The sequence below is a fragment of the Haemorhous mexicanus genome, chromosome 3 (genome assembly GCF_027477595.1).
Source record: "Haemorhous mexicanus isolate bHaeMex1 chromosome 3, bHaeMex1.pri, whole genome shotgun sequence".
In the NCBI taxonomy this organism is placed as follows: Eukaryota; Metazoa; Chordata; class Aves; order Passeriformes; family Fringillidae; genus Haemorhous; species Haemorhous mexicanus.
Genome location: NC_082343.1, coordinates 71,813,512 through 71,839,881, shown reverse-complemented (window position 1 = coordinate 71,839,881; position 26,370 = coordinate 71,813,512). Strand labels below are relative to the sequence as shown.

The 26,370-nt window shown below is 36.3% G+C and overlaps 1 protein-coding gene across 1 annotated transcript in view; it reads left to right on the top strand.

Annotated features, from left to right (window-relative positions):
* Positions 1–14: 14 nt before the first annotated feature.
* Positions 15–26,370, top strand: part of FIG4 (FIG4 phosphoinositide 5-phosphatase) — a 51,982-nt gene continuing 25,626 nt past the window's right edge. The window contains exons 1-14 of the mRNA XM_059842310.1: positions 15–200; positions 10,329–10,427; positions 10,636–10,759; positions 13,717–13,873; positions 15,129–15,179; positions 17,843–17,991; positions 19,898–20,026; positions 21,534–21,634; positions 22,066–22,228; positions 22,773–22,870; positions 23,810–23,943; positions 24,421–24,537; positions 24,919–24,964; positions 25,811–25,959. Of these exons, the coding sequence (XP_059698293.1) occupies positions 132–200; positions 10,329–10,427; positions 10,636–10,759; positions 13,717–13,873; positions 15,129–15,179; positions 17,843–17,991; positions 19,898–20,026; positions 21,534–21,634; positions 22,066–22,228; positions 22,773–22,870; positions 23,810–23,943; positions 24,421–24,537; positions 24,919–24,964; positions 25,811–25,959 (1,586 nt within the window). The 5' untranslated portion in view covers positions 15–131. The remainder of the gene's footprint in view (positions 201–10,328; positions 10,428–10,635; positions 10,760–13,716; positions 13,874–15,128; positions 15,180–17,842; positions 17,992–19,897; positions 20,027–21,533; positions 21,635–22,065; positions 22,229–22,772; positions 22,871–23,809; positions 23,944–24,420; positions 24,538–24,918; positions 24,965–25,810; positions 25,960–26,370) is intronic.

Below are 26,370 nucleotides of genomic sequence, written 5' to 3'. Positions count from 1 at the left end.
GGACGCGCCTGCGCGTTGGCGCGCGGGCACTTCCGGGTTCCCTCGGTGCCGGCGGTGGTTCCCCGCTCAGCCCCGGAGTGTTCCTCCCCCGGCTCCGGCTGTTGCCGGCGTGTTCCCGGGCAGCCCCCGCCATGCCGGTGGCGGCCGCCGCCCCCCTGATCAGCTCCGTGCAGAAGCTGGTGCTGTACGAGACCAGGGCTGTAAGTAGCGTCCCCCCCGCCACCGCCGCCGCCGCAGCTCCCTGGGCTGCGGCCACCGCACAGCGCGGGGGGATGTCCCACCCCCCTGGCGTGTTGGCTCGGCCCTGCGCGGAGCTGCTGCCTGGGCTGGGTTGCAGCTTGTCAAAAACTACGCCTTACCTTTCTCTTCTGGTGTTGGGGTCTTTTTCTTTTTGTCACACACTCAAAGCATCCCAAGAACTGAGAAAAAGAAGGTTTTGAAGTTCTTGTTTTCGCTGTGTCTCTGCCTCATGCCTTAAGCAGAGCAGTGGCCTCTGAGGGGAAGGTCAGCGCAGGGCCCTGCGGTGGGGGTGCTGCCACGGTGGGAACGAAGGTTGGGCCCCTGCTTTTTGTGTCCTTTGGCTGCTGTCACACTGCCAGGAGAACAGGGCTCCCCCGTGCCAGGGAGAGTTAAAACTGAACAGCTGAAGGTGTCCGGAATTAATATTTGAATTAAGAATGGCTGAATTAGTTACCACCTGCACCGACCTGCTTGCTGTTTATGACACACTTCAGTCCTCATTGTCTGAATGACTGGTGACAGTTTCCAAAGTTTTCAGTCTGACCTCTGGAAGTAAGCTCATAAAGATTTTCAGCATTCCTTACGTCCTGTTGCAGAAACTATAGGCATTTTTGTTATTCAGAGTACTTTTTTGTCACGGGCAAAGTGGGTTGGAGGTTGGAGTGTTAATTGCTGCTTTAGCCATGTGATGAGCACAGTGTGAGTCAGAAGCCAATTCTTGGTGTAAATACCACGTGTGTTTACCATTCCTTAGCTCCCAATCAAATTTCTTTGTGTTTCTTAGTATGTTCGTTTCTTCACTTAAGGTAGTTTTTAAAAGGTTTATGTACCATGGCTCTAAATGCAAGTTAGGTCTAGTTTCAAGTTCGGATGTTACCTGTACTGATAACAGAAAGATAATTTATACACTGAAGCCCCTTGGAAACTTCCCAAAATGTCACAGATGCTTCCAGCTTTGCTTCTGTCAGAAGCATATTTGTGCTTTTGTCGTAATTCTCCACTGAATAGCCTATGAAAGAGAGACAAATTAAAGTATGCAGAGTTATTTTTACAAGTAAATTTTAAAAATAAAGGTTACACTCCAGAAAGTCATTCCAAAGTGTTACTTTTTACCTACTCCTAAATGAATTTTGAAAGCTGCCTTATTTATCTTTCTCATTGTTGCTGGTAAAGGCTATTTTTTGTTCTATTTTTAGCTAAATTCTTGTTATGTGTGAGTAGGGCAGTGGGCAAATATGATTTCTGAATCAAGTCCTGTATTGCTCAGCTTAGTTGTTCTTGGCTCACAACTCATGCTACATGTCACTTAGCTGAGATTTGGCTTCTAGTGACTGGCATGTGTGGATACCTGGCCTGCTTCTCTCTGTTGCTGAGAGACACCGTGCTGTGTGCGGGGCAAATATTGTGCTTTGGAGTTCTGTCAGCTATGTGCTGTTTTCTGGGCCTCTCCAGCTGACGCTGTTATTTCAGGAGCCACATCTGGCCAGTGGTAGCTCTGCCTGAATGGATGGGTTTGTCCATGCTGTGCTTTGTTCACAATTCAGTGAGGGGCAGATCCAGCAGTCCTGATCACTCCAGGAGGCAAGATGGTTTTCATCAGCTGTGAAAGGCAATGGTTTGTGGATGAGCATGTGCTGTTTGAAATGTCTCAGCTGAGCAAGGGCATCTCAAAGCTGTTACTTCAGTCACTTCTTGTGAGTGATGAAAATGGATTTTTTTTGCCTGAGTAAGGTTTTGTTCTTACTTTAAAAAAGTACAAATTGAAGCACTTTGTGGTTTGATATTCAAATTCTAGTGATTTTTTCAAAAGAAAAAATTCAGTAGGAATCATTTTGTTATGATCATTTGAAAAGTATTGCTGCACTTACTAAATGCCTGGACTAAGGGATGTTAGAAGGGACTTACGGAGAACACCAAGTCGAGCCCTCTGCTCAAAGCAGCTTCAGCAAGTATCTTGCTCAGGGTTGTGTGCAGCTGAGTTTTGAATACCGTCAAATATATTGATTTTACAGCCTCTGAAGACCACTTGCAAGAGTCTCTCTTACCTACACTTTCCTGTTACATGGCAGCAAGATGCTGCCAAAGCTTTCTGAAGGCTGAACAAACCTAAACCCAGTTCTCTCAAACCTCTACCAGCACACCATGTGCTCTGTCACGTAGATCATCTGGAGAGTTCTCTGCTGGAATCACTCTGGTATATCAATGTCTATCTTGTACTGGGGAACCCAAAATTGAACTTCTGGTTTGATCAGTCACTGTTGCAGCTCATTCAGTGTCATGTTGTGCTGCTGACAAACTTCTCCCTGAGATATCCCTCATGCCATCTCCTTTGCATAAGATCTCACAATCATGGAGTTACCTGCTGTGACAGACACTTGTACAGCATAAGCATCATCCAAATATAAAAATTAACAGCTTTCTCCAGTTTCAGGTGCTTTTCTGATTTCCCTAAGGCCATAGACTTGCTAGATCCAGCATGTGGGGTTTGGAGTTGTGTCAGTTACAGTGCAAAGAAGGAATTATTTAAGTTGTCAGCAGTGGGAGAAACAATGATGTTTACAGTGTTCACGGAGCCTATTCCTGTAAAATCTCTCAGTGTTAAAGCAGGAAGAGATGAAATGGATGAGGAAGTGGAAAAAGTGGAAATGGTTTATAGAGGGTTTCTTTGTTTGGGTTTCTTTTTAGATAAAAATACAATAATAATATTGAAGTCCAAGAGGATAGGCTCTGGTAGTGTTATTGGAGTCAAATGAGAGACTGCAAGAGGTGAGGAGAACTGAATTCACGACATCAATTGAATTAACAGAGAGAAAAATTCTATATTTTCTATTAATGTTTACATTTAGGGTAGTTGCTGAAACCTACCTTTCCAGCTGATGCTTTGGGTCAATAAATGCCATGGAGATGTTAACTGTAGCTCCTGCTTGTCCTAGAAGTTGAAAGCTTGTTTAGAAGTAGTCAGAAAGATGAACTGAAGGTTTTATTCAGATCAATGCCAATTATCTTTCCTTTTATACATGTATTGATCACTGAAATGCACACCAGAGGGCACTAAAGATATTTGAGCTCTATGACTAATAAAAAACAAAAGCTATTTTCCTCTCTTCTTCAGGAGAAGATGGAACTTTTGTGTTTCCCCCAGATGAAGCCCACCTGAAAGCTGTAGGTTAGTTCAGTGGAAATTATCATTCCCCTGAGGCAATGTGACATTGAACAAGACAATTTGTGTTGTCTCTATTAAGTCATATCGCTTGCCTATCTTTCAGGATATTATGAGGCTTAATTAATAGTATTTTATTCTAGTCAGGTTCTTTTACAGTCTTCATCTCCACAATATCCAAATGACTTGCACAAGCTTATTAAGTAAAGTGACTGGCATAATTACTTGTAGATATTTCTGCCCTTTATTCATCAGAGAAAATTATGGGCATTTGTTTTATTTTAAATGTTGTTTATTCTAATAATAACAGTATGAAGATTTTTGTATTAAAAATTCCAGCACTTGCATGTTTAATGTTGAAGTTAATCTGTGGTCAATTTGGAGAAACTTCAATATAGAATATGATTTCCCAGAAAAAGCTATAGAATTTTTACTGAATTATGAAGTGCACTGATTTATATAGATGGGTATCTGACACATTCAAAAAATGTTGAAAGTAGTGAACAGCCTCCTGGGTAACTATTAGCTATCATAATTTTCTAGCTAGAGGTGGCAGTGAAATGTGTTCTCTCTGGAACAGTTTCATTAGCAGAAAACAGCTCCTTTCAGCTGACTCTTCTCTGTCTATTGGCATTCTAGCAGTGATGGTGATATGGCGTAGCAGAGCGTGGAACTGGGACGAGAGGAGGAATTTTGGGCAACTCAAGAAGACACTTTCTGTCTTAACTGTTTTGCCATACTGCTGGATTTTTGGCTATAAAATAGAGAAGGTTGATCTACTCATGTATGTGGGCTCTGAGGGTATTTATGAACAGGGCAGGTAGATGGTGCCATAGCAGTGATGAGAACACAAGTTTTGAAGGATATGTGCTATTCAGGCAGAGCAAAACTAAAGTTCAAAGGTGGATGCATCTCACTTGATGTGAAAGATGTAGCTACAAATGTCTGCCTAAGTTCTGGCAGCATGGGTTTTATTTCTTTTGTTCCATGTTGTCCTGGGTTTCATTATATGATCACTAGAGCAACAGGAGAGAGATACACATACAGATTTGGTTTTGGTATGAATCCACCCTTCTGGATGGGAGGCTTGTGGATAAATGATCACAAATTGGTGTATTTAAAGGTAATGATTTAATGGAAAAAAAAAAGGTATTTATTTTAATGTAGCAAAGGACGAATAAAAATAGGCACTTTCTATTACAGATTTTTATTACTAAAACTGAGTTTGTTATGGCCCTAAAAACTAAATAAATGTTATCCTCTGTTTAAAGTAGAAATTTACTTTGAGGATGAATGTACTGAACAAGGGTTGAAGAGAAAGTGAGTAACAAGAATAAGGTTATGAAAAAGGGATCAATCAGTGTTGAGGTAAAAATAAATATACTAACCAGTGAAATGACTCTGAATATTTTCAAGTTGCTCAAGTCAAGGGTAGTGCTGTGACTGGACTATGACAAATGGAATATTTAATCCATTCTGAAGTCCTGCATATAGGAAAGTAATTGCAAATTCAGGCAAATGACATAAAACATTGTCTAGACTTAGAGAAAATGTGCAATACTGGTTGTATTGCACATTTTAATCTAAAAATTAGATGGCCTTATGTATTTAAATCAAATCCTCTATGGAGATGCAGTGCCACAGGGAAAATCTCTATTATGGAGGGATGAAGCTTAGCAGAGAAATTAGTAGATAAATTAGTGTGGAGTGAATGAGGAATCATCTGATGGGATGATTTTTTTCAAGTAATGTTTTAAGGAGTGATGTACTTAAGAATTTTCATTGATGTTGTTAGCTCAAAACGGGGACCAGATCTGATTAGTCTTTTAAGGTATTGTAAATAATTAGGATAATCAGAGCACAATAAAGCAAGAAATTATGATGATCCTCAGGAGTAGATAAAAGAAATAATTTGAAGTATAATGGTGTACTATAAAGTTCATGTACCTTACAATAGATTACACACCAATGAAAGTTTACTGAGAGTTTATAAATTCAGAAGCAGTAGAGGAGAAGGAGGAGGATCTGGGTGTTTTATTCTGAAAGAGAGGTAGGGTTGAGCTGCTGATGAATTACAGCTCTGCAGAAGAGAGATGTGGTTATTTGTGATATGGTCATTAATGAAAAATACTAATGTATCTCTAGAATAAAATCTTGTATGGTATATTGTGTAGATTCACAGTCCATATTCATCTAAGAAACAAGAATTCACCCAGGAATAGGTCCATTGAAGGTCTGGTGAGGTAACATACGTGCTAGCAATGTCTTGAGAGGAGTAAAGGGACAGCAAGACTTCTTTAGTCTATTGAAGTGAGTGCTGGAAAGGCACCCAGTTACTTATTTTTCTGAAAGCATTCCAGCAGAATAGATGCTAAAGAGCAAATAGGTATTTGTCTAAAGAAAAATGTATAGATAGATAATTAATAGATTTAGCTGAGAATTAGAAGGGAGAATCTGGAGGTATCCTTCAATGGATTAGCAAGACAAAAGTCCTGTTTGGGGCCAAAAAGCATTGGTTGTCTTGGGACAAAAGCGATTCACAAAATTCTGTGGTTTGTACGATGCAGCATGGGTACCTGTTCCTACATGCCCAGGTGGTGGTGCTTGGCAGCAAAAGTTGTTAAAATTTCTCCTGTTGAAGGAGCTTCTTTTGAAGAGTTTCAACAGATTATGGGATGCAGACCACTCTGCTTTTCCAGGTACCTCTCTTTGTGCCTTATCATGTCCTCCTTTCTTCGTGTCATTCTGCCAGTTTCCATGAGACATGAAAGACAGGCACTTCCAGAATTACCCTAGGTCCTGTACAAAGAAGGAGCAGAGTGGAGTTTTTACATTGAGGTGTATTTATACTATGATTCCGTTTTAACTGTCAGTAAATTACATACCTTCTCCCCAGGTCAAGACAGTTTTGCCTGTAATGGTAAATGTTAGGCAATCTTTCTGTCCTGACCCATCACCTTTTCCATCTTATTTTCTGTGCCTGTTCTGTTGAGGAGGGGGAGTGAGAGAGCATCTGGAAGATGGCCATGGCGAACCCACTTCTTCTGGGCTTCATGTTTTTAGACACATCCATGGTCTCAACAGGTATTGTTTGCAAGGTTTTTGTGAAAAATCATAAGTGTTTTCTTAATGCTATTTGAAGATTTGAAACTTGGCTGTATTAGTGCACTGCCTATTTTTCAACTTGTAGTGTATTTTTGTGCTTTTTTTCCCTGCGGATTAAGCTCTTTGAAGCTTTTTAACTGAGGATTGAAAATTTTTTTGCTGTGCTAGCATTTCTTAATCATAATTAGTCGATACAAAGAAATAAATCATAGTAATAGACTCAGAGTTCTAAGAAGTAATCTTAAAGAAGAAAAGAAAAAAATATAAGTAAGCAGAATGTTTGATTTCAAAACTATTATCCTACCATTAAAAACCAAAAAATTTCAGTAAGTCTTTTTGGTTTTTTTTCAACTCCTTTTAGAAGAAGCTGTTTTGCTTGCTTTGGCTGAATCAAAAGATTGATAAAAGATGGTGTAAAGCCTTTCAATTAGATTGCTTTGGTTAAAACTCAGTCCCAGGTGGAAATGACTAATGCTGTTCTATCTTGTGGTTGCTTAGTGATAATTGTGCAATAAATTAAGCTTCAGTCCAGCTCTTGTAGCTGCCTGGTGTGTTGCCATAGTTGGTAAAATGTGCTTGTTAACAAATTTCAGCAAAGGCCAGAGGCACAGTAAACCTGGAAGCAGCAAGGGTCACCTCAGGTGTGGTTGGAGGGCTCTGGCCAGAGCAGGGTGAGGGAGCCAGCAGTTTCTGCTGCGTTTCTGTTCTCTGGAAAAAGTAACTTTGTTGGTCAAAGTTGCCTGTTTATCTAAATGCACTGGCTGTGCTGTGGAGTGGAATTGTTTGAGACACTTGGGAAATGCTTCAAATTATTCAGTTCAACTTAGTAATAAACAGAATGAAGTAATAAGGATAAATACTTCAGAAAGGTTTCCGTAGCTTTTACTCTTTTTTTTATTGTAACAATTTCTGTTAATCAAAAGAGTTGTAAACACTACAGCACATTTTAGCTTTGATTAATTTTACAATTATATTACAACCATAGAAATTTATTTGCTGTTGCATGCTCTGTGTTGTGTTGATTTGGTATTTTTCTTTATAATTTCTTAGTATTCATGTGATGGGAAATATAATTGCAGCACATATCACTGATACTGTTTTATTTGAGCTGTGCCATCCAGTAAGACAGACTTATGTATTCATTAGATGCATAAATTAGGTAGCAGAAACAGCTAATGCTGAAGTGTCTTTTTGTGTATTTTTTTTTTTAGTCATTAGTTTTCATGCTATCTTTGTTTTTCTTTCAGATCTTGGAGATTGAATATGAGTAGGCATATCAGGCCCACTCATATTCAATCAAATTTTTCAAGTAATTCTGGCGTTGTTAGCGAGTCCTGAAAACTTCCCGAGCAGAGGTCTAATTTTGGGTTCCTAGTTTTGAACACTAACCCAATTCAAAAGTTTTTGCAGATGTTTCCTTTATTACTTCCACAAGAATATCAATATCCTCTGACATGCAGTGGGTAACATGCCCATTTGCTAAAGATAGATTTCTCATTGCCTGCCTTACTTTAGGTCTATTGATGCTCAGGTTTGATGCTGCTCTCAAGTGACCTTCCTTAATACATTACACAGCCTGGTTCTCCACCTTAAACCCCTTAAATTAGTCTTTAAATGACTTCAGAGAGCCTGGTAAGTACCATTCATTGTGGTGGTTGCTTCCATGGTCTGCAGGTACAATTACTTCTCATCTAATCTAACTCTGCTGCTGCTGTTCTAAGCAGCAGCAGCAGCACCTAATGCTGGCCCTGTAGCAGTGCACAGCCCTCTGTTGCAGCTGCCAAGGTGATGTGAGTGATGCATTCCTCATAGCACTTCTTTGTTTTATTAGTTAATTAACATGATAATGAAGAAGTATCCAGCTGAACTTCCTTAGAAATGGGATTTGCAACTCTATATCCATCTCTCCCTCCCTCCCTCCCTCCCTCCCTCCCCGTGTGTCATGTGTGTTACAATTTTAAATGTGCTCTATGGTCCAAATTGCCATTAGGAAAGCATCTTAGAGTTTTGCTCTTCTATTTTTAATCAGTATTATTTGTTGGTAACCATAGGTGTCACTTTGGGAAGAAATTGCACTCATTTAGTGAGCTGGACATAGTGGGGCATCGCTGTGCTGTATTGCAGTATTATGCAATGCTTAAAATTGTTTACCTTTAATTAACTAACAGTTTTCTACAAATAAAGAAGCTGCACTCCTGAAATGCATACTAACTTATCATCTGAGTATTACAAATGAGTATATTTCCCTCTGCCCATTCACTTTTGCTGCAAAAGAAAAAGATGGGCTAATGGCATGGTCAAAGCAAGTGTGTGTCTTGGTGGTTTGGTGTTTCTTGCTGATGGTGGGTGATAGCAGCAGAAGATCTGTACCATTTGGTGCCGTGCACTGTCCTTGTGATTTCCCTCCTGGGAAGCAAGAGCTTGGCACTAAGGGATCCCCTGCAGAGGCTGCTCTGAGGAGGCCAGACTGGGAGCCTGGGCTGTGCACTGCAGGACATCAGTGCTGGAAAAAACCCTGTAGCAAACACTTTCCTGTGCCAAAGCGCTGCCTCAAAGGCTTCAGTGAGGGAGTGTTGTGATGGTATATGAATTTGGAGGGCCTTCTTACTCTCATTTGGGAGTAAAAAACAAAACTTACCACTCAGTTACCACAGTAATGTTAGTGTACAAGGTGGAGCCAGAAGTTGGTGGTGTTTCCTTTTATGGCTTTTAAAGTTAAGTAATTTTTTTCCTGTTTAGAGCTTACTGAATATCTATATGCTTTTGTGAATTCAAGGAAGTTGAAGAGGTCTTTAAGTTCTTTTTTCACCTTAAATATTTTGAGAGTAAAGATGTTTCTTAACATCTAATTGGTATAAATTATGAAATTGTGAGGTTTGTATGAATATAATTATTGATTTCTTTTCCCACGTCTTAAATCCATGTGACTCTTAGAGTTAAGGGCTGACTGCATAGATGCACATGAATTTGCCATGCTTTCCTACCAGGAATTAATGAGTTCCACCTTGCTGTGATAGCACCACACTGATTAAGTGAATTAGAAAAAATGAGAGCTACTTTTAGCAAGTCAGTCCTGCAACCTGTGCTTATTGTTAATTCCTCTAAAAGTAGAAATTAATTTATGGTTTGATCTCCTTACATAAAAAATTGACAGATTATATGTTTACCTGTGGTCATTCTTTCATATTTTAAATGTGAATTAAATCTAATTTTTTTAAACAGTAGTATTGTTAATCATAAAATTTCAGTTTTGTAAAAGATCATTGTGGAGAAGAATATAATAGCAAATATAAATAAAAATAGAAGAAAACTTGCATTACGGAGGTACTTACAATTTTGCAGTGTTTAGTATGGATCAGGAAAGACTAGTTGACAGAAATAACAAAGGTGTACGATATAGCAACAGAAGTTTTAGATCATGAAAACTGTAAAACTCATGTATAAGCTTCTGCTAAATTTTACAGAGCAAGTGAAAACACAGTAATGGCTGGGGTAGGGTTGTACCTGGTGTAAGTTAAAGTTTATCTTCTCTAAACAGGGTTTAAGCTTTGATTTTAAATTTTCTTTCCTGCTTGTAAAAAGGAGAGAAAGAGGTCTTTTAAATTGTAGAGGTTGGTTGTATACAAATATACCTCCTAAGATGCTGGTGTCTAAAACAGTTCATTAACAATCCATATGTAATACTGCATATTTGATGTTAGTAGTAGTGGATCTAGTCTAGGCAAAATGTAAATGGCATTGCTGATGTCCTAAGTTACACTGGGTTTTGTTGCTTTATCTTGTATAATATTCTGACTTATTTTCTTGGTTTTCTTTTGTGTAGAGATATTTTCTGGTTGGAAGTAATCCTGCAGAAACCAAATACCGTGTTTTGAAAATAGATCGCACTGAACCAAAGGATTTGGTTATAATTGATGATAAGGTAAGTGCCTCTGTATTTTGTTGCTGAGCTTTTGTCCCAGTCCAATAATACCAGTTACTTGTTGGAAGCACTGAAATGGGAAATAAAGAATGTAGAGTAGGCCTTTGGTTTATTGTATATTTCGCAGATTAAGCAAATTTTTTATTCTCTGACATGAAATAATAATTAACTACCAAAACAGTAACTTCTGTGGCTTTTTCTTTTAAAGCATGTTTATACCCAACAAGAGGTGAGGGAACTTCTTGGTCGTTTAGACCTGGGGAACAGAACCAAGATGGGGCAGAAGGGCTCTTCTGGGTTATCTCGAGCTGTCTCTGCTTTTGGTATAGTAGGTAAGTGTTTTGATTGATTTTATAAAAACTTTTGTTTTCCTGGGAGGTGAGGCTTATTGTGTCATGTTGTGTATCTTTCTGTCTCTCCTGATTTTATTTATTTATGAAACTAAAGAAGATTTAGAAATTTTTCATGCTCAAAGATAAGTAAGTTTCTGTGTATTTTTTGAAAACAGGTGGCCAATACAGGAGTGAAAGTTATGCTGTAGCCAGTCTTTTCTTTGTCAGTAAGGGACAGATCTAGGAAGTAGCCAAACTCTAGAAACTTGGTTGACGATCTTACCAAGCTCAGCTGATCTTGAATACAAATCATGTGGAACCTGGCTCCTGAATTCCAGAGTTCACAGAATGCTTTTTAAAAAGAAAATGAAAGTCAACATTCTTTATTAGGTTATATTTCTTTATCACATACTATTCAGAAAGATTACTTTTCAGTTTGGTTAACTTTTTGCAGTGACATATTTAAATATTTTTTTTTTCATGTTTGAACAAGTATAACTGACTGGTATGTCAGCTGAATTTTAAAATGTTGCTCAGCTGTCCATAATCCTCAAGCATTGCTTCAAGGATTTAATAACTTCTAACTTCATCTGAAGGGCACTGCTTTCCTGCCTAATATCTGATACTGAGGTCAGATGACTGATGTCTCTAAAGTAAATGTTAATATGTGCTGTGACAGCTCTCAAGAATATTTGTGGTTTATTAGAGTCATTATACACCTGGACATCTGAAGCCAAAGCTGCAGAGAAAGTGGAGAATGCAGTTACTTTAAAGGATGCTTCTGAATTTTGCATAACTATCAAAACACAATAAAATACTATTCTAATCCAAAGTGGCAAATTAAGCAAACTTTATTCTTCATTCCTTTTGTCTTTGAAGCATTTTGGAACTCATCAGTACATCCAGCTTTTCAGAAATTCCTCAGATGTTGTTTATGTTTCTTACTGATTTAAGGGTATTCATAATATGGATAAACCTAAAGGAGCTTCTAACAGCCTTGCAGCACTGAGTTTTTGGGTTTTTTGCATAAGCCATCAGTGCTTACTGTCTAAATATGTGATAAATATTTGGTTGAAAAGTGGTTGCAGTCAGTTAAAATTTTGCATCCCAATTGTATGCCTGTTTATACATACTGTTCGTAACAGGAGAGTTTCTGTAGCTGCACAAATGTATTGGTTAACAGATATGGTATATGTATTTCTAGATGACTCTTTAGAAGTAACAGACTCTCTTATCAGATTATATACTTTCAAATTACATGATTTAGACCATTTCCGTATAAACATGTAATTTGAAGGAATGCAACTGGTTGTTTATTTCTGCCTCCTGGCTCAGGTCAGAAGAACAGGGCTATTTTTCCTAAAATTGTAAAGAACAGCCTTGTTCTGTCCTCTAGTTATTTCATTAACCAGATGCAGTACATTCAGTGCACTCAGAATGGGGGTGCTGATAGACTGAGTTCTGGTTTACTGTGTAGTGTTTAAAAGTGGAAATTGCTTTTAAAGGGAGGGAACCAGGCCAGAGAGAAAGGCTCAGTTCCTTGTCAGACTTTTCTGTAATGTCTGGTGAAATTCAAAGAACAGAGACTGTTCACATAAGTGATTTTAGTACCTGGAGGATACAGGAAGAACTGTGACTACTATTTAACAAACTGAAATTCGATAGTCTGCTTCAAATGGAAGGTTTGTTTCTTATTGTCAGCAGGGCCTCCTGTCTTTGTTCAGGTGAGAGCATTTTTCCAAGGGGGGCTAATAAGGTGGAAGAAAAGACTGCAGTTCATTCGATCACGTTGCAGCCTCCAGCAGAGACAGGGAGGAAAATGTGTACTCTCCTCATCCTTCTTCTTTACTTTGTACTGCAAAGCTAAAAGAACTGAGTGTAAATACAAGTAAAACTATTAATTGTGAGGGTCCATTTGTATCATGTCATCATCATCATCATCATCATCTCCCTCCCCAATTTAATTTATTTGTTTATAGTACAGTAGTGAGTGAGTTTCAAGCTCTCAGTAACCTATCAGAGCAGCTACCTCCAATAGCTAATTAATGTAATTTATTACTTATTAAACCATATTACTACTGTATTATATTGTATTTGTACCACATTTGAGTTCAGGGGTTTTTATGTATTTCTATTTTTCTTTTGAATTTCTATGTTTGTGTTGTATTTAAAGGTTTGTTACATTTTTTCCCAGTCATATATAATAGAAGTATCCAAAGGAGGCACTCCATGAAGAAGCATGGCTATGCCCTGCAGGGAATGAGGATGGAGGCTTCAGAAGCCATCTTTTTATAGGCAATAAAACCAGACACTATCTGTTCTACCTTCATAGCCTTCTGTGTTTCAGCAGGGTCAAGTGTTGATATCTGAGAGAAGAAACAGGAAAAAAAGGAGTACCCCTGATACTCTGAGTGGCTGATTTGGGGGAGATGCTGCTCTAGTCAAATTCAGTTCCAGGAATTCAGTTAAGGAGAGAGAGCAGAAAGGTGTTGTTTTACCCACAACTTCTTTTGCTGTTCTGTGTCCTTCCCCAGCAGAGAGTACATGAACCTGAAAAGAAAATTGGAGTCTGGGATTCTTCCTTACACTGGAAAATTAACCTTTAGTATCTGAAGTAAATAGTGTGCCTCACTCTGAACAATGAGAGACTTGTCAAAAGCAAATATAAGTATGTTAAGTAGACAGAAACATAGTCCAAATTTTCAGTGTCCTAACTCTGCTACCTAGTATTAAAAATACCCACAGTGGGAGGGGAAATAAGAAAAAACAATGTATTTTATTGATTAATGGGAGTGAATTTTAAGACTCTGTACGTATATATGTATATGCATATAACATTCAGAACAAATTAAAAATTCTTTAAAGTCTTGAGACAATCCTGATACTGTTTTGCTAAATATGTTTTATCAAATAAACACAAATATGCAACTAAAAGCATTGTAATACTGTTTTAACAGGTTTTGTCAGGTTTTTAGAAGGCTATTACATTGTGTTAATAACAAAAAGAAGAAAAATGGCAGATATTGGAGGTCATGCAATATATAAAATAGAAGATACAAATATGATCTACATTCCAAATGACTCTGTAAGAGTCAGTCATCCAGATGAGGCCAGGTAAATAATGCTGGTAATTAGTGTGTTCTTGAATATTTTCTAAACAATGTTGAACTGCACCTGGGAACTTCAGTCATGGGGTTTTTTGTATTACTATGTCATTCAAGCCATTTTATCTTGTTGGTTGGAAAATAGACTACAAGTTCCATGGCATCTAGCCTGGAGAGTAAATACAGCTGTTATAGTCTTCTAGAGTTTATTATCCACATCTCCATGTCACAGCTAAGTTTAGCAAATCTGCACCAAGTGTCAAATATAAGCATTGTTCCTGCAAGGGCAAAGTAATGCTAATATTGGTTTGTACAATTTGGGGCACTGTTCTTTATTTAGTAGCTTTTGCATGATGTTAATCTCACCAGAAGAGATCTTTTGTGCCCTTCAAGAGGTGCTGAATAGATTATTAAATGATTCTGTGCTGTCAGAATCTTGTGACTGTTGCAGTTGTAAAGGGTGGTGAAAAGATTCACTGGTAAGTTTAACAGCTTTTTCTTTTCAGGGACTTTTTTATTAAGAGAGAAGTTTAAGCCTTTATGTTTTTATCAGGGTTGGGTGACTTTGCTTCCATGAAATAGGAGGCAACTGGTATCAGTAGACTGTAAACAGTCTGTACTAAGTGTGAATAGTCAAAAAGTGATGATTTATGATAAATTGATGTCAGGTAAAGAACCAAGCTAGTATTAAATATTTAAAAAGTTTCTTCTTTAAGATGGGATTGATCCCAGACCTCAGTCTCTCCTCTTAGAGTGCAGCAGACCATGTTATCTAACCTACATAGTTATGGTGTCTGCCATTGTATTATTCACAGACAATGTAATGGTTTCTTCTGGGAATTTGCAAGGCTGCAACAAATTTTACTAGATATTTCTTTTCTTGTTCATTTATTTGAGAGTAATGGAAAAGTTTTATTTGTTTTGTAGTATTTTTGAGAGTTTTCTTTTTTATGTCCTGAAAAATTTGATGTGCATAAGTGGAAAATAGAATCACAACTTTACAGCTGCGTAGAGAAACAGAGTATGTATATGAGTAGACATTAGTTTTGTTTTTTGGTGTTTTTTTTTAAAGGGTATTTGATTTATTTATTCCATGTACTGACATTCTAATTACCTGTCAAAACAATTACAGTAAGATAGGAAGGGAACATGGGGCAAGATTCAGTATTTAAGTGTAATTTCTTTTCTGTGATCCTTTGAATGACATCTTATAGTCTGTCTTGTTAAAATAATAATTTTTCCTCCAACTTGAATTATTTTGCTAGGTATCTGAGAATCTTTCAAAATGTGGACCTTTCTAGCAACTTCTATTTTAGGTAGGTATTAGTCACTATTTCTTTAAAAAAATTTGCACTTACACTTGCTAGAAGATTATAGGTTTTGTTTTTGATACCCAAGACGTTTAGGTTGATATTCTGGACACACAATCATGCTGCTCGTCCATTTTCGTCTGTGTATTTTGAACCTGCTTTCTCCTTTAATCAATTGGCTAGGAATTTAATCTCTATTAGGTTAAAAAAACCAGAACTATTAATGGCATGAACAAAAGTAGACACTGAAACTACTGTTTCCACTGACTGTTCAGCCTTGCCAGATTATGCAGAAGCTCTCTCTTTGGAAAAGTATTATGTTTCAGAGGGATTGCTTGTCTTGTTATTTATTCTTTATTGATCTCATTTTCCATAAATAAAGCTTTGCCTTGATTCAGGAGCAAAGGTGGAGAAATAGGTCCTCATTTAAGATACATCCTCTGTGGGGTATGTCTTTCATAGAGCTTTCTAGGCATTGCAGTTCTCTTGTTTATTGTTTCATGAATGCCGTACTTAAGACAAATTTCTGTGTCCCAGCGACTATCAAGTGATTATTATTTTGGGACAGCACAAAAATGAGAGAAATGTGGTGGTAAACCTGGCAGTAGTGGAAGAAGACTTGAAGACTTAAAAAAACCCCAAAAACAAACAAACAAACAAACACAAACAAAAAAAAAAACCACCAAAAAAACTCAAAAACATCCCCCTTGCAATTACCAAACGGTGTATCAGTCTAGAAGATGCTTCCTCTTGGAAAATGAAGGCTTTCACAGCTGGATCTGTGAAGATAAAACCTACCCAAGTTTTATGTGTGTTTCATGCTTTGGCATGTGAAAGATTTTTTTCAGTGTAAAACCTGAGTTTTTCTTCCATGCATTGTCTCCCAGCCCTAATTCTATACAACTTCCCCCCACTACCTCCTTTGCTTAGAGATGACAAATTTGTACTTTTTCTGTGGTTTTACATAGATGGGAAAGGAGAATATTCTTATGCAACTCTAATGAACACATTTATCATAAAGTGAATCATAGAATGTTTTGGGCTGGAACTGACCTTACAGATCATCCAGTTTCAACCCTACTGCACTCATAGTACAGAATTTCCTCCTAAATCTCTCTAGTTTTAGCTTAAAACCCTTCCCCCTTGTCTAATCACCATCTGCCCATGTAAAAAGTTGCTCTTCCTCCTTTTTTATAAGCCCTCTAAAAGTACTGGAAGGCCATAGAGAGGTCTTCCTGAAGACTTACTTTCTCCAAGCTGAAACTGTAGAATTAAGATATATATGTAGTTTGCATATATAAAATTTCTTGTAGAGAATATGAGTAAATGAATGGCTTTTACAAAAGTATATTTTTGGTACAAATCCTGTGTGACATAATGAAAATTTTCCTACTGGCAGATAATTTACTGTTTATGTATTATTTCTCATTAAAATAATTTTTTCATAAAATGTTTTTGTGCTCTGTGTTTAAACTGCACATTTAGTCTGATTTTCACTTTCAAAAGGAGAAACATAGGATAATACTAGTATTCTTTCTTATTGTTTAGAATATTTTTTAATCTTTCAACTTTATTTAAATTGTTCTTTGCTGAAAGCATAACACATTTTTCTGCATGATTTTTATATAAATCCTGAAGAAAATTAGAAATCAATTATAAGAAAACATTTGGTCTAAGGGGAGAGTGGGGGAAACAGCCTGAACATGTCTCTTACTGGGATACTGTTTAAAGGTTTTGTTATATGCAAACAGAGCATATTACTGAAATTTTTTCCCTAGCAGATGGGTCAGGACCTTATTATGGAAATATGTGGATGCATCAGTTACACTTTGTTATCCTTAGATATAAATCTAAATATCTAATGTTTAAATAATTCTTTAGATCTTTAATGAACATCTAGAACTTACGTGAGGACCAGTAATCACTGATTTGTCTTAGACTAAAATGGCAGTACATGAGTATTTGTGATTTTAACTGTAGTGTACCTTTGGTTTCTCCTATGGAAGAAGCCTAGTAGCTTAAAAAATTTAGCTTAAAATTAAAAAGCTTTTTTTAGCTTTTTAGCTTAAAAAAATTAGTATAGAGTGTTAGTAGAAGAGACAGGAGGTGGAAAATTTGCAACTATTATGGAACTAATTTAAAAAACCCCTTTTTTTTTTTATTCAGCAGCCAGTACCTTAACATGCATCTGTGCTGCAATCATAAATTTGGGGACAGATACCATTTTTGTGGACCAGGTTTTTGGCTGTTTTGAGTTCAGGTAGCAGTTAGAAAGTAGCAGCACTTAAATCTCAGAAAAATGAGGTTGTCAATGTATATAGATATTTCTGATGGAATAGCTTTTTTAAAACTTCTGGAATGCTTCTTGGGACATGGTGAATTACATTTCTTGATATGCTTTGTTCAAAAGATGTGTTTAGTTTTCAGTTAAAAGAAGAATATAAACAATTTTTCAGTTTTGTAAACTGTAAACAGTTTCTGTGTTTGTAAAGCTTCTTTTGGAAATCATTTGTATCATTTGCCATTATAGAATCAGAATCTATGTTTCTTGTTCAGAAGTCTTTTCTATAAAATAGTACTGTCTTAAATATAAGTACAGATGGAAAGTAAGGGCTTTCAGAAAAATCCTCTGCATCTACAATTATTAATAAATGTTAACTGTCTATCAGTTACAGCTATGATCTGTCTCACTCCCTTCAGTATAATCTCACTATCCTGAGAATGCCACTTGAGACATTAAAAACGGAAACAACCCAGACTCGACAAGAGAGTTTTGATATATTTGAAGATGAAGGACTTTCAACACAGGGGGGAAGTGGTAAGAAAACACATCTAATTAAACTGATGTTGTTGGTCATGAGTGCATTTAATCTATGTTCCACTTAGGTTTACTTTTGAGAAACATTCATGTCTTCTGTTGTTGGTCAGTAGTGTCCTAACAATTGTCAGTTAATAAAGATTTTGTGAAGTGCCAAATACATTTCACTGTGAACAATGTGATTTCTAGAGGAGTGTAGTCATTGTTTTAAGTTACATTGCAATTGGGGAAGATGACTGAGCATGCTGACATTTTCCAGCAGTTGATTACTCAACTGACTTCTGAGTTTCTCAACAGGAATTAGTTACAAGGAAAGTGGAAAGCAATAACTGATTTAGTACCAATACATTTTTTTTGTTTTATATTAGAGAACACTGACAACAGAGGAACTGTATGAAGTTAGCATCATCTTACTGTAGTAACCCCTGTCAAGAAATGTAAGAAAAATTACTCATTTCGGTTGGAAAGTTCAGCCTTCAGTTTGGACCTAATGTATTCATAAGAGTATAAAGACGAGCAGCCAGAGAGAAAAACTATTTTCTCTCCCTTTTTCTTCATGCACACACAGAGAGAAAGTTTCTCCTGAAATTCTTAGTATTGGATTTTATTCTGTTGAATGAAACCCCTGTGCCCCCAAGAAAAAGATGTTAGTAACATGCTCATATATATCAAGATACCAGCAACTGGTTATCAAATACTACAATATCAGAAAGGATCATAAGGAATGAAGAGAGCAATAATTCCTCTTCTGCAAAGACTCTAATCTGGAGGATCCCTCAGGAATCCTTACAAAGGCATCATCTCTTTTATGTCATTGTAAAAACAATCAGAAATTAAGATGCCCTAACCTTGACCCCATCAGCACTCTGTGCTACTCATCCAGCTAATAATAGAATATGTGTAACAAATAACCACCTGTCATTTAAGAATTAATTCTCACCAAAGTAATGCTGCTAGTAGTAAGAAAGAGGAAAAATTGCTGGCTAAGTGCTTGTGACCAGCTTCTGCTGACTGTCTGAACTCGTTCATGAAATATTTTGGTTACATCAGTTTTCCCTGGGCTTAGAGTAAGTTGGGTCTAGGTGGCAATAGTTTGTCCAACAGCTGCATTTTCACCTGCAATCTGTAAGAAGAACTCCTTATTCCTCCAGCAAAACATTTGACTGCTGTAGTTGTCTGCTATAATTGGCATCCACACTGCTACAATATAATTTGTCTTGTCAGAAACTTCATTTTTTAAAAGTGTGAAAAAATACAGGCTATAGAATTCTTGTCCTCTTTCTTCTAAGATTCAGATTCATTCAATTCCCTCTACCACTTTTCAATGACAGTTGGCATCTTGGTCTTGATATTCGAAACAGAAGAAGACTCTGATTCCAGATATATCAGAAACAGAATTTTAATTTGTAGTCCTTTAATTTGTGTTTCTTGGTTTTAGTGCAAATTAGGAAAGCTGTGTTGAATGGTGTGAAAAAGGATTGATGTTCATGATCTTCCAGAACCTAGTAGGTAGTTAGAGGTGAACCAGAATTGAGCAGCTTATGAAGTCCTTCTGTATGGAGGAATTCAACTGGAATTCACAACTTTATTTTCCTTGTTATCAAATCCTTTGATGCTACTCTGTAGAGATGTCTTTTCAATACTGAAGTATATCAGTAACTTCTACATGAAGGCACTCAATCACAACAGTGACTCCAACTCTAAAAAAACTGCAAATCCTCATAAAAGGCTGGATAAAATTTCAGCATGTGCCTGGAATTATCTGTGTTCGGCAAACCTCAAGGATGCAAGTAAACATGAGTTGCATGTCAAGGGAAAATGAAAACAAAGATCCAATGTCCTGGATTTTAAAGCAGGGGTGCTTGTTTCTTAATTGCTAATGCATTTTCACTGTAACACTTCCTAGGTGTATTTGGGATTTGCAGTAAGCCTTACAAAAAGTACGTGTGGAATGCCAAGCTTCTGGAAGCAGTAAGAGGTGCTGTTCATCGTGACTGGCTGCTGTATATTATTCATGGATTCTGTGGGCAATCAAGTATCCTTCTACTGTTGTAATGAATTTTGGTTTATTAATTTTGAAAAAACCCAGTTTGAACATTGAATCCTTTCTTTGTCATGTAAATACCATTCAATTTTATACTTATTGTTTAGCTTTTATTTTCATGACTTTCTAAGTAAGAATTATAGTTATTGTGAGAGGACCCTAACACAGGTAGACAACATTTTCAGTGAGGCTCTGTTTATAAGTGTGGGGTTTAGTAGTAAAGAACTTGAGAGGATTTTTAGGCTCAGCTGTATTTTTTCACAGATGTTTGAGGAAAAAGAGCTCAAAAGCTAAGCAGAACCGAATTGCTGACTGGTCTGGTTTCAGCTGTGTTTAAACCATGACATTGCCATAGAGATGCTCTCTTACTAATCTTCTCTAAAACATTTTTTAGTTACTGAGATTTACAGAAATTCTTGTATTTACTGTCTTTCTGTTGAAGACGATGATGGAATTTCAGCCCTGCTGTGTGAAGAGCACTAGGACGTGTGAAAGTCTCTTTTCTTGACTATATACTATTTTAAATGGTTCAAAGGATCTATGTACATTGTAGCAGGAGAAGCAAAAGTCCAAATGCATATCAAAGTCCAAAGAAATGTCAGGTTATGTGTTAAGAATTTAGTGTATTACAAAGACACTCTGTTTTATTCACCAACACTATCATGTTAGCTTAAAATTTCTGGGGAAGCAAAAACAATCATGATGTTAACATTAGCGGTGTCTGCAAAATTTAATTTTGCTTTTTTATGATTGTAAGACTGTTGGTCATTGGCTTAGTCCTCAGACAAAAAGCTAGATCTGTTTTTATATACCACTATTTCATTTGTGATCCAATTTAATCAAAGCTGGATCTGACCACCAGCATTATGCCTGTAGCTGCAGGAGTGAGTAAATATCTTCTTAACACTTTCTTGTGCCTCCCTAACACTGAGGAAGCAATGGTAGTCACACTAGGCTCTGATTCTGTTTAGTTTTAGTAAAATGGAAAAAGACTGCAAAAAAGCCACCACTGCATCCATAGCATATTTGCCTCTGGCTTTCAGTTATTGTTACTCAAGTGGTTGTAAATTTGTATGTTTTTCCAATCAAATAATTAGAGGGTAACTAATATACTTCACCTGAAAATTAATCTCCCAAATTTCAATCCCAGTATTCACAAAAGCAGCATTTGCAGTGCTAGGTGTATCTTGTATCTATTTTACCTCCATTGTCATTTCATAAAATAGAAATGTTGCTTCTCTTATGTAGGTTCTGAAAAGTGGGTGATGTATTGCAATGTAGATTCGCTTTTCAGAGTTCTTAAAACAGATTGTTGGGAAGGGAATGTTCTCTACCAGTTGCAAAATAAGTCTGGAAGTGATACTCACCACTGTTAAGGTGATTTTAGTAAATCAGATCTATCAGTTTCATACACTTTTGATAGACCTTATTTTTGTGTGCATAAAGTAAGTGAACAAAAAATTGCATGTGACCTGTCAACCTTAACTTCTCTTTCAAGAACTTTTAATATATGGCCGCCCTATATATGTCACTCTGATAGCCAGAAGATCAAGCAAATTTGCTGGAACACGTTTTCTGAAACGAGGAGCAAACTGTGAGGTAAATCAAATATGATTTTAGGGGTTGTTTCCTCCTGCCCCTCCCCAGTATGAAAGCTTAAACTTGACTGACTGAAGAGCTGAAATGGTTTGGAGGGTTGTAAAGGGTTTGCCTGTAAATTATGCTATTAGATGATATTATCACAGGTATCATTACATTTTTTGTGGGCGTTCCTAAAATAATAAATTTAATACTTCTAAATTGTTTTGGTTTTTTGCACTTAGAGATAATGTTATTTCCCAAATAACAAAGTTTAAAAATGGTAATATTCATTAGGAACAAATGGGAATTTAATCTTCAGTGTTGTTCTCACTACTGTTTTTCAGTGTCTCACAGTTTAATTGTGCTCTGTTTGTAATGATCAATTCTCTGTACTGCATGCAGCTTTGAATGTCATGTCTACATCATATGTGTATTTCTGTTTGGTTTAGGGAGATGTTGCTAATGAAGTGGAAACTGAACAAATACTTTATGATGCTTCAGTTATGTCATTTTCTGCGGGGAGTTATTCTTCCTATGTTCAGGTTCGAGGGTCTGTCCCTCTGTACTGGTCTCAAGATATTTCAACCATGATGCCTAAGCCACCCATAACACGTGTGTACAAATTATTCTTTGTGATAGATTATGGTTAGTGTTGTGTCCTAAAGGAACATCTGAGAGAATGAGTGAAAACTGAATTTGCAGAAATGAGCAAATTGTATGTTTACTTGTGCTTTGTGAAGCCATAATTCAAAGTAAAAAATTATGGAAAAAATCTCCATCTTAGACTTTACATTCAGAAATTAAATAGGAAATGTTTCTGTTTGAAGATGTGAGCTTTCTTTGTATTATTTTGTGTGTGAAGGTAGCTACATTTATCTTAGTATTGTGGATAAAATATTAAACCTGTTGAAAATGTCTGGGCTGAGATTAATGGGGCCAGAATAATTGTTCTGTTTAACCATTTTATGAAAATTTAAGAAATTGCCTGCAATTTGGCAAAGGGAATATTTTTTTTAACAGCTTTTGCATGAAAAGGGGGGAAAGTATTTAACTGTGTCATTACTACCAGAGAATTAATGCATCTTTTGTGTAGAGTACTATTAAGGGAAAATTCTACAGCTCACTTATTATCATCTTCAATTTATGTTTTTTTCAGTGGACCAAGCAGATCCTTATGCACATGTTGCTGCTCTTCACTTTGACCAAATGCTTCAGAGATTTGGCTCTCCCATTATTATATTGAATCTTGTGAAGGTACAATATTTTGGATATGTTCTATGTGTTTGATTTTTAATATTTCTTTCTGTACATTTTAATACTTTAACATTTTTAATGTTTCTTTCTGTAGAGTCACTGCGTAATTTTGGTTATGTTCTTAAACTAATATTAGCTTACAAGGAAAATATTTTCTTCATAAATCTCATCCTACAGGATATAGTACATAACTTTGCTTCCACTACAGCTCTTCAAAAACAAAATTTCCCTTGTTTAGAGATTTCTTACAGTAATCTTTCATTGTTCTTTTCAGGTGTTTGCTATTACCCTTTAGATTTAAGTCCAAATAAATTTATCACTAAATTTAGTACTAAAAACTACTGAAATAATATGGTTCCATTTAAAGCAAGGTTGGAACTAGATGACCTTAAGGTCTTTCTAACCCAAACCGTTCTGTGGTTCTATGAAAACAAATGTTATATTCAGGAAATGGCAACACAGTTCTAATTTTCAAAAATTATTGCAAGACTGGGAGAATGGGAGCTGTTGTTTGCCATCTCCTGCCAGTAATGGAGAGGAATTTCCCTTTGTCCTCCTATATTCCACAACTGAATGGGATTTTTCCCTTCTGTGTTTTTGCTTCTCTTTTGTGGTTCTCCATTTCATCTACATTGCCACTTTTATTTCTGCGTTTTCTTCTTTACACTTACAGCATACCATTTTCAGCCAATGATTATGCACAGTTGAAACAGGTGGCTTTTACTACTAATACAAAATGATTGTTAAAAACCTAGACTATTCAGATTTTTCTATCTTTTCTGTTCTTATTTTAATTGTACTGTTTATGAAGAACTGCCTGCTGTTGTTACAGCTTCCACTTTTGATTTCCATTATATATGCATACCTGTATATGTGTATGGGTTATATATGTTTGTTAATGAAAATTTTGATGTTAAATTCCTTTTCTTTTTGGTAAAGGAACGTGAAAAAAGAAAGCACGAAAGGATTCTCAGTGAAGAACTTGTTGCTGCTGTGACATACCTCAACCAGTTCTTACCCCCAGAGCATGCAATTATATATATACCCTGGGATATGGCCAAATACACTAAAAGGTAGAAAAATTCTTTTCTGTACTACTGCTTGTAGCTGAAATGCACATATTAGCAAATGTTACTGAACGTAAAGCAAATGTTACTGATCAAAACTACAACTTCCAAATAAAACAAGGAAGTGTGATTTAGGATGATCATACATCCTTTTGTGCCTCCTTAATATTTTTGAATCACAGAAAGTTTGGTAGAAAAAAATCTGTGTGATGTAAAAATCAAGGAGTTTTAGGTTTTTTATGTCTTCTGCTTCTAATTTATATAACGTTTTTATCAAAAAGAAGCAAAATTGCTTAGGTACAGTCAGTCTTTCTCTCCTGTAGAATCCAAGTGAACTATAAGCATAATTACAGTTGAATGAATAAAGCTGTGATATGGGCCTGTTTTTAAATCATTTTTATTATGGAAAAACTTTTTATATAGTGAGATTTTTTTAGTATTAATGTATCTTGACTGTCTCCTTTTTTTTTTCCCTTTCCTCAGCAAACTTTGCAATGTCCTTGACAGACTGAATGTGATTGCAGAAAGTGTAGTGAAGAAGACTGGATTTTTTGTAAATCGACCTGATTCCTACTGCAGTATCTTGCGTCCAGATGAAAAGTACCTATAATTTATTTGATACATAATGAATAGCACCTATTCCTTTGAAAGCTGTTTGGAATTTCTATGTTAATTAAATTATTTGTTATTTTAAGACTGTCTAATTTGGAAATTACTAAATGACTTCTTTTGAGGCATACTAATAAGATAATTGTCATCTAAATGTTACTGAATCTGTTGTTAACCAGTGGATTTTATGGTTTTATAAATACAAAATTTAAAACTTTTTTAAAAATAGAAACTGTATTTGCTTAGACTGCTGCAGATGAAGTCTCTCGAGTCACTGAAAATCCAGAAGTAACTATTTGTCACTGAGTAGATCAATACATGATATGATCTATGAAATCATTTGAAAGTCATTCTGTTTTGTTTCTTTTTCAGGTGGAATGAACTGGGAGGTTGTGTTGTTTCCACTGGTCGCTTGCAGGTACTAAAATGTGCTTTTTTGTTCATAGTGATGTAGGTCAGCACTCCCAAAGAACAGTGAATCATTTCACTTAAATGCCTGATTTGTGACTCAGAGACTGCTACTAAATTAATATTTATAGTACATATTTTTATGGCTGTTATTCCTAGAAATCTAATTGGGAATTAGGACCTTAAGTTCTTGCATGGTACCCCAAAACCTTGTGGTGTTGGAATTGTATCTTTGCTGGACTTTGTCTGCGAAATGCTTGTATTTTAAATTAGTTTCCATTACTGTTTAATCTGTAATGTTACCAGTGCAGTGAAAGTTAAACCAGCAGCATTTTAGCAAACTGTGTCATAAAATGTTCTACAGAAGTGAGGAATAAGCACATACTTAACCCTGATAACATATTCATACAAATGAACATGGGTTACTGACATTTTCACCAGTGCTGAATATTCTGTACATTGTTACAGTTTCCAGCACTAGAGGAAAATAAAACTAAAGACATGTCTTCCTTTAAGGTCAGAAGAGAACTGACTAAACTGCAAAGCATGCAATATCAAATTTATACCTGAATGTTAGGCTTACATACTCTGAACACAGGGCATGTTCTTAAGAAGCATTTGTTGATTTGACTTGCCACTCATAATTTAGTGTTTCTTGTAAGTTAGAGAGCATGTGACCATTCCTGTACTAGCTGATCACTGGGATATGTTTGTTGAGGGTGGATAAACAGCAGAGCAGATAAATTTTGACATAATTTGAGATTTGATAAGACTTAGCTAGTAGCAAAAAAGTAATAATCATGAGTGTAGTAATTTGTTGATTAAGATAAATCTTTTATTTGGATTGCTTCACCAGACTGGAGTCCTCCGAACCAACTGTGTGGACTGCTTAGATCGCACTAACACAGCCCAGTTCATGGTGGGGAAATGTGCTTTGGCCTACCAATTGTATTCATTGGGATTGATTGATAAACCAAATTTACAATTTGATACAGATGCTGTAAGGTAAGATAGATAGATTTAAAAAGTCCCTCATGGTTTTAATTTTTAATTTTGAGTTAAGAGATTATGGAGAATAATGTCCATGTAGAAGAAGCATACAGTTATTTCTGCTGGAATGATTTAATGTTTATTTGTCTGCATTTAAGACATCTTTCATACTTGAAGTCATGAGAAAATCCTGTCATGCTGAAAGTTCAGTCTTCTGGAAGAGTGTGTTAATCAGTCTTATGCTATAACTGCTTGACTTCATTCTTTTTATATGCCTAAACTTACAGAGATGTGTTTTCCCTTGAAATAAATTTAAGAAACCTCTGCCCCATTCTTTTACACTTGTTTCAATTGCTTGAGGCAAAATGCTGACTGAGAGTGAAAACTTAAGTAAAGGCATACTTTCATGGAAAATGCCAAACTGGT